Here is a 9,158-nt window from a genome sequence, read left to right as displayed (position 1 = left end):
TGGGAGAGCCAGGATGCTGTGGTGTCTGTATGCTTTGTCTTTGTCTACACGGGCCAAATAAATACACCTTGCATGAAAAATGCTGCGACTTTGCCATCATTTTGCCATCATTTTGCCCCCCCCCCCCCCTTACACGCACAAAGTCACCATATCCTCTGCTCACCTGACGGTTTTCTTGGGCCCAAGGCATTTGAAGTTTGCACTGACTGAATACCAGCCCCTGAAGGTGGCCTTCACGCTCAGAGAACCAAAGAGGTCCTTGGGGTTCAGTCTGTACAGGTCAAAGGTCACACGTGCGATGTCTTTTCCTGTCCGGGGCTTGATCTGATCTTGGGGTTTGGAGTAAGCCTTTCCCTGAGGGTTTGGATGAGAGAAACAAGGCTTTAGTTTAGACGGTAAGGCAGAGAATTCCATGTCGAGATCCTTATGGATCACACACACACTTCTTTCTTTATTCTTTTTCTTTATTTATCCAGGGAAAACTGAGACCAAGGTGTCTTTTGCTCCCTGTCTACACTATTAGTATGATTACAAAGCTACATTAAATATATATGAAATATACAACACAATAAAATACAAAACATTAATCGTAAAACTCGTTAACACAGCGTGAGCTTAGAATTATAAGGTTCTATCTCCGTTTAGGGCAGTTCAGAGATATTGAGCGTCAAAGTTTTTACAATCCATTATGTTTTGTGAGATGGAACCTTTGTATTTCATGAATTACTAACTCAAAAATGTCAACATTTAAAAAAATAACACCACACATGCATTAATAAACACCTAATGGATCAGATTATGTACAAAACTCAATTTTGACAAAAATGGAGATAGAACCTTATAATTCTAACGTCACGACAGGCTAATGTACATGCACACTGAGATGCACAGATTAGGGATGAGACTACATTAGCAAAATACTCTAATATTGATACAGTATCGGGCCACAGACAACCTACAGCAGGGGGTCTCCATGTCTGGCAAGGCTCCAGGGCCATGAGGACAGTGTTGTCAGGCAGGGACATGAAGAAGTCCTCAGAGTCCACCTCAGTCCCGTCCTCCTCACACACCAGGGACAGACACATGGTGGACAGGGACAGCAGCAGAGCCTCGCACACCTGGACAGACAGAAAGCCAAGGGATATTTTCAGGAAACAGTCCAACTAAGTGAGTATGAAGTCAAATCTGTATTATGTGTTTGGTTTTTTCTCCTCAATATCTCTTCATTTGTTGCATATTTTCATAATCATTGTGTTTTGCATCAAATCTCTCTCTCTCTCTCTCTCTCTCTCTCTCTCTCTCTCTCTCTCTCTCTCTCTCTCTCTCTCTCTCTCTCTCTCTCTCTCTCTCTCTCTCTCTCTCTCTCTCTCTCTCTCTCTCTCTCTCTCTCTCTCTCTCTCTCTCTCTCTCTCTCTCTCTCTCTCTCTCTCTCTCTCTCTCTCTCTCTCTCTCTCTCTCTCTCTCTCTCTCTCTCTCTCTCTCTCTATTCCTCTCTCTCACCCTGTCTCTCAGCTCCTCCAGAGTGCCGGCTGTGACGCCCTTCCTGGTCTCCCTGTCTTGGGTGACCACTCTGAACGGCCGTTGGGGAGCTTTGTGATTGGCTGGCACGCACACACACACACACACATCTCTACACTACTTCTGCTGTCTCTGGTATTAACGCACATCAGCACATCAGCAAGCTGCTTGTGAAAAAGACTCAGAAGATCAGAATATAATCAGAATGCACTGGAAAATGGAGATGTTGTGTAAAATGGAGATGTTGTGTAATATGGAGATGTTGTGCGGCTTTTATAAAAAACAAAACAACACTGTCACTGCTGCCACTACTCACAGATTTCATTTTTCATAGTTTATTTATTTATTATTTCTAGTGGGGTGGGGGAGGCCAGGGGAGGGTGAGGCCAGGGGAGGGGGGAGGCCAGTGGAGGGGGGAGGTGTGGGAGGCCAGGGGAGGGGGGAGGCCAGTGGAGGGGTGAGGCGTGGGAGGGGGGAGGCCAGGGGAGGGGTGTGCAGAGAGTGCAGTTATGACGGTCCAGATGTACCTCGATTAGTTAGTTTGATTAAGCTCATTTTGAGTAATTAATAATTAATAAGAAATTACCTTGCCCCCGCCCAGCTAGGTTTCCCCCCCTGTTTTCTCTCTTTGATTTTGTTTATTGTTTTCTTGCCATTTGCCTAAAACACATGTTGTGTGTCCAAGTAATGATGCCGTAGTTCAGTTGGCGGTTTTTTGATGTATTGTGCGCGCTCGCAACAGCGGAGCAGCCGTCCGTCCGAAGTGCGAAGAAGGACAAAAAGAAGATTTGGTGACCGAGATTTAACGGGATAAATCAGACCTTCGTAGATAATTTGACAACGTAAAGTCTTAAGGTGAGTTTACACATTCACATCTCTTGTGCAACGTTTTCCACCATTATTAGCCAGCTAACATTCGTTAGCTATGAGGCTAACGATTAGCTAGCTTTGTGTTAGCCAAGCCACTACATTTAGGCTACTCCGTTCACGGGTAAGTCATATACTGTATATCATCATAACTAGCTAGGTAGTAATATATATCATCATAACTAGCTAGGTAGCTACAGTAAGTCATATATCATCATAACTAGCTAGGTAGCTACAGTGAGTAATATATATCATCATAACTAGCTAGGTAGCTACAGTAAGTCATATATATCATCATAACTAGCTAGGTAGTAATATATATCATCATAACTAGCTAGGTAGCTACAGTAAGTCATATATATCATCATAACTAGCTAGGTAGCTACAGTAAGTCATATATATCATCATAACTAGCTAGGTAGCTACAGTGGCTAGATAGTCTAATTCCATTTAGCATGTTGTTGTTGTTGTTGTTGTTGTTGTTTTTAGTTCAGCTGTGGAGCCATTGCCATCGCAAACCCTTGCAGCAACAGATTAACACATTTTGTTAATTAATTTATCTGCATTATGACTATAGGATGGTGGGGGGGGGGGTGCTCAGCATTATACCAAACACAGTCCCAATTTGTGTGTTGATGAGAGATAATTTATTTGTTCTCTTTTACACCCTCATAGGAGTTCTGTAATGACCAGGCACAGGAAGATGGACCACCATCCACCAGGGGTCGTCCATCCCTCGGACAGCAGGCCTAGTCTTTACACCCAGACCTCCCGCTGCTCAAAGACCACGCCTGGCCTCCACCCCAGATAAAACTCTCTCCTCTCCTCCAGAGCCTGCTGAGGGTCACAAGGGGGTCACATCTGAAGTATCCGGGGGGTGTAGTTCCGCCTCCGCCCCCACCGCCGCATTCAGCCTCAACCAAAACCACATGGTGTGTCTGCCTCTCGTCTCGAACGGTCAGCTGTTGTGGGCGCGCTCAGAGCAGACCCAGGAGCTGGAGGGCACAGAGAAGCTGGTGGAGGCCTTCAACGTGTTTCCCTACCTGACCCTGACAGAGACGGCCGTGCTCGCCCAGAGCTGCTCCCTGCACCCCGACCAGGTCCGAGTGTGGTTCATGGTCCGGAGGCTCCGCTTCGGCATCAGCTGGGACGGCAAGGAGATACGCGAGGTGCGCAGCAAACTCTGCTGCACTCCATTCCACCCCCCGACGCAATCGGCGGAGGGGGGGAAGGGAAAGGAGGCAAAAAGGGAGGAGGTGGCGAAGGAAAAGATGCTGGAGGGGCGAGTTGTCCTCAGGAGGGAGGATGTCAACAACAACAACAAGCACAAACTGTCACCTGTCTCCACCCAGGTTAGCCGCCTGTCGTCCGGGGCTTCACCTGTTCTTCGGAAGCCCACTTCCACTGTTGCTTCTCTCAAACAGCACAGACACAACAACAAACCAGGGCCCCAGAAGAAGAAAAAGCCCCAGAGCACAAGTCCGTCCAAGCCAGGCCCCCGGCCGAGGAAGAGTACAGCTCAGCAGGCCATCCTGAGGCAGGCCTTCCTCACCTGCCAGTGGCTCACCAAGGAGGACTGCACACTTTTGCAGGCGCAGACGGGTCTCACCCGCCATTACATAACCCAGTGGTTCAGCGACACGCGCTACCACGTCAAGCAAGGCCTCGAGAGATGGATAAGGGAGGAGGATCGCTGTAAGATTATAGCTGAGGTCAAAGAGAGGCAACAGAGGAAGTCACAATAAAAATCTTCATTCACTGTTCATTCATTGTTTTAATCTTCATTCACTTTATTGCCTCCAGACTCACATGTTCTTTCTCTTTTCTTTATGAATAAACAGTTTTTTCCTTGTTCTGCAACTATTTCTCCTCATTTATATTTTGTGAGCTGCATCATTGTCAACAGATGAACTACACAGATGAAATCATGTATATAAGAGAGTAGGAGATGAATGTAATTAAAAAATGCCATCTTTGTCCATCACACATTATATCATCACTGTGTTTAACATGGTACAATTGATAGAAAAAGAGGATTATATACAGTACATCAAACATATTTGTATTGTAATTTGTACAACCAACTTTTCTACATTTTACATTATACACCAGCAGCATAATGTGTTAAGCTTATCATACTCATTGTACATATTATACTCATAGTATTCAAAATATTACTCGAACAGAAGGTTGCCACGATTGGCACAAGTACATGTTGTGATCAGCTCCACATCTTATCTTCTATTCTCATTAGACCTGATGAGTGATTAGCCAATCACAGAGGGTTAGGGTTAGACACTCCCCTAATTCCAGTACTCAATCCGCTTGTTAAGTCTGACGTCACACGTGACGTTTAGGAACTTCCGGGGCCAAACCAGAAATTCTCCGCACCAGAATAACAGTTGTACTAGCGATAACTTACCATTACACTATTATTATACTAGCATATTATCTATAACTAGCTAACAATTACAAAGTTAATCAACAATGGCTGAACCTGTGAACCTTTTCACGATCACGTCTTTCTTTAGTGAGGCACCATTGAGAGTTAAAAAGGGTCTACATTCGTTCAATTCCAACAAAGTGGTTAGTGTCACGGTTTTCTCAGGGGGTATTATCAAGGGTAGTGTCCAGGCATCCATGAAAAAAAAGATTTACGAGGTTGAGGTGAGTTAAGTTAGCGGTAAGTTAGCTAGTTGAGATGATATGCCATGTTCTGTCTGAGGTGAGTTAAGTTAGCAGTAAGTTAGCTAGTTGAGATGATATGCCATGTTCTGTCTGAGGTGAGTTAAGTTAGCAGTAAGTTAGCTAGTTGAGATGATATGCCATGTTCTGTCTGAGGTGAGTTAAGTTAGCAGTAAGTTAGCTAGTTGAGATGATATGCCATGTTCTGTCTGAGGTGAGTTAAGTTAGCAGTAAGTTATTTATGTAAGGGTGGTTAGGGATAAAATTGTTTTCAATGCAGGTGCACGTTGAGGGTCAGTCTGTCAGGTACAGCACCTGCGAGTGCCCAATCTGCAGAGACAAGTGCCACCATATGGCTGCTTTGTTGATTTGGGTGGAGAAAAATGTGTCCCGTACCGACGTGGAATGCGTGTGGAAGAGGGCAAAGACACCGAAAACGAATGAAATTGCAGCCAAGAGAGTGTCTGAGATGACTTCATCCACAACACAAGGTTAGTAATTAATTAGCAAGTGGTGCTTATGTTGTTACTAAAGCAATACAACACATATTCTCAATTAGTATTACTCATTTCATACTATTATTTCAGCTGGAATCAAAAGACCGGTCACCCAGGAGGACAAGGAATGGGCACTGGCATCCCTGTCCAAACTTGGCCGTTTTACTGGGATGGGGTGGATTTTGAGTCCAGAAATGCCTCAGGTACGACTTATGTCTTTTGTACTTTGATATGCTTTCCATGTTACCAGAAACATCCCAATTACACAATTGAAAGGCGCTATAGAAATTAAAGTTATTATTACACTGAAACCTCATTGACTTACAAGGAAATCATTCTTATTTGTACAAATCTGACACTGTGCTTAACTTTGAATCTAGACTCTCCCTATCAAGACCTTTGATGGGCTTGTGACCAGCCCAGGTTATGCGCAAGCTGAGCACAAGGCTCTTTATGTGCTGTCATCACTTGCAGTTACTGAGGAAGAAAAGCAGCAGATTGAGATAGCCACAGTTGGACAAGCAAAGAATGTGTTATGGTAAGAAATTGCATTAATAAGAACAAAACAAGAAACAAGCCAAATCAATTACTATTAAATGAAACTGCTCAACTTTGCAGACACTTATAGAAATTGTAGCAACTGCTAGCTGCAACAGGTCAGATTGTTTTACATGTAACTGTAATCTTCATAACAGGTCAGCATATCGCAAGAAACTAGTGTTGCACGATATACCGGTACCAACGATATACCGCGGTGCCAAAATGTCACGGTGCCTACTATACCATGAGCTTTATACAACGGTACTACCGTGGAATACTATACTACCGTGTTGAACACGGTACCAGCGGGGCAATGTGTTACCTCTATTACCAAATTCACTGGTTCTGCTAATGAGGACAAGACTGGCTCGCGACACCGTTGTGTTTGTTTGCTCGCGCACATCTCCGCAGTTTGACGTTACTGACGTTATCTGGATGTCTGTCTGGGCGCGAGCCAGTCTTCTCAGTATCGTCATGGCAGAAGCGTTCCCTACCCATAGCGTCGCACCATCAACGCCAACATTACTAAAGTTTTATCTGGAACTGTTTTGGTTTTAAACCAGATCGCAGATCTGGTAAGAGAGGTTTTAACCTCAATGTGACTTCCTGGTAAAATAAAGGTTAAAAAAAAAATATATATATATATAAAAATCGCGAAGGTAAAGCAATAGATGATGGCCGTCCGTTCTGCAGGAGATGCAATCATGCCATACAGGCAAAAGGAGGCAACACGTCAAACTTAATAAAGCACCTACAATGTCGTCATCCAGACCTTGCACTGGAATACAAGCAAGCTAATGAGGTTAGTATGGCTTTATTTGTTATAATTATCTGTGTTCTTGCAATTAGCTAATATTACAAAAATGAATGAATAAACTTCTTAGCTAAAGTGTGCGGCAGCACTGCTGCTGTTGCTGGCTAACCAGCCGGTGCTAGCCAGCCTGGCTAGCTAATGAAGTAACGTAACGTAGGCTATACATGGCTGATTCTGTTATGTTAGATGTGCGTTTTAAATATTTTATATGAATAATTCATAATATGCATTTCCCATCCTTCTCATTTCAGAAACAAGCAGCCACCCCAGCTAAAGGAAGGCAGCCCTCATGCTCCCAGACCCTACCAGAACTGTTTCAGCAGCAAAAACAATATGAGAAAACTTCAAAGGAAGCCAAAACACTGAATCGAGCAGTGGCAGAGTTCATTTGCTTGGACCGAATTCCAATATACACAGTGGAGAAATCTGGCTTTAGGGGATTGGTTAAAAAATTCAATGGCAGATATGAGCTTCCTGGGAGGAACTTCTTTATGTATACAGAAATACCCAGGCTGTATGCAGAAACCAGAGAGGCAGTTAGAGTAGAGCTGTCAGGTCCTAACAAATACTTCTCCTGTACGACAGATCTGTGGACCAGCAGGGCCATGGAAGCCTACATGGCTGTTACAGTGCAGATGATTACAGAGAGCTGGGAGATGGATGCGTGGTGCTTGGGGTGTTCTGAGCTGAACAGTGACCACACCGCCGAAAGCCTACGGGAGGCCCTGGATGAGAAGATGGAGGAGTGGAGTTTGAACATGAGCAGGATGTCAGGTATCACCACCGACAATGCATCAAACAACATAAAGGCCTTTTCGCAAGACTACACCTGGATACCATGTTTTGGACATAATCTAGATTTGGCCACCAATAAAGCACTGGCCATTGACAGGATTTCATCCAGCCTGTCCAGACTACGAAAAACAATTTCCGCCTTCTCAAGGTCATCAAAGCTGTCCAGGCTGCTGGCTGAAAAGCAGACAGACTTGGATCTACCTAAGCACAAGCTGCTTCATGATGAACCAACACGGTGGAGCTCCGGGTACGACATGGTAGAGAGGTTCCTGGAGCAGCAGCAAGCTGTGAGTGGTGTCCTGGCCAGCGACAGGAAGAAGGGGCATCTGATGCCAAAGGACAGTGACATCACTACCCTTGAAACTGTGAAGGAGGTGCTTGGTCCACTACGACGGTTCACGGATGCCCTCAGTGGAGAGCAACATCCCACACTCTCTGCAGTTCAGGTGGTCATGTGGGAGATATCGTCTTGCCTTGCCCCATCTGAAGCCGATAGCAACCTCGCCTGTGAAATGAAGGAGAAAGTTTCAGCGGATCTGAAGAAGCGATATGCAGACCGAGATTTACAGATTACCCTCAACTGTGCCACATTCCTCGATCCTCGTTTTAAACACACCTTTGTGACAATGGAACCCGAGGTGAAAGAAAGCCTCACGAAGCAAGCGCAGCAGCAGGACTCCGGACATCACACTGAGCCTGAGGTGAGGCAACCCGTATGCTCACCAGAGAAGCGGTTCAAAACTGACATGCGAGGGCTTCTTTCCAGTATCAAAACAAAGAAGAAGGGAGAAAGCAGCAGTGACCTCAGAGCTGAGGAGAGATTGACCAATACACAGAAGCTACAAAAAGAGCTGGAAATATACACCAAAATAGAGGAGATTGGTGCAGAAGAAAACCCACTTGAGTGGTGGAAGCTAAATGCAGGAACTCTGCCACTCCTCTCACAATGTGCAAGAAAGTACTTGTGCATTTCAGCATCGAGCTGTGCCTCCGAACGAGTGTTTAGCACCTCAGGAATTATCTGCAGTGTTAGATTGGCTCAAGACAGGGTGGACATGCTTGTTTTCCTAGCCCAAAACCTGCCTAAAATTAAGGAGAAACTTCAGTAGGACTTGAGTGAATTGTATTGTAGGTGTAGGAGGACTGCTGTTGCTGAACCACACTTCTGCCCTGCTTAGTGACAATCTTTGGAATATGACCACTGAGTTTTCTTAAGTTGAGTTAAGTCTTGAGCTACAGTTTGGAAGTAGCCCTCTATATTTTTGATATGCCAGTGTTTGCTTTTACTTTTCAAGTTCGTGAAAAAGACCCCACAGACGGACAGACATACAGACACAGAAAGACAGACAGACAGACAGACAGACAGACAGACAGACACACACACACACACACACCTACTTTGCTATACTCTTGCAAAAGGCCAGTTGGTCTGTTTGATGTTT

At 44.8% G+C, this 9,158-nt stretch overlaps 1 protein-coding gene across 1 annotated transcript in view; it reads right to left on the bottom strand.

Moving 5' to 3' along the window:
• The window catches only part of LOC308150069 (lipid transferase CIDEB-like), a gene marked incomplete at both ends in the record, with an annotated part of 115,452 nt that extends 113,602 nt beyond the window's left edge, over positions 1-1,850 (bottom strand). Inside the window, 3 exons of the mRNA XM_080522936.1 lie at positions 960-1,118; positions 1,501-1,601; positions 1,835-1,850. Coding sequence (XP_080379062.1) covers positions 960-1,118; positions 1,501-1,601; positions 1,835-1,850 — 276 coding nt within the window. The remainder of the gene's footprint in view (positions 1-959; positions 1,119-1,500; positions 1,602-1,834) is intronic.
• Positions 1,851-9,158: the final 7,308 nt, after the last annotated feature.

The sequence above is a fragment of the Nansenia antarctica genome, assembly GCF_963989245.1.
Source record: "Nansenia antarctica genome assembly, chromosome: 2".
Classification (NCBI taxonomy): domain Eukaryota; kingdom Metazoa; phylum Chordata; class Actinopteri; order Argentiniformes; family Microstomatidae; genus Nansenia; species Nansenia antarctica.
This window is presented reverse-complemented; position numbering and strand designations above follow the sequence as displayed.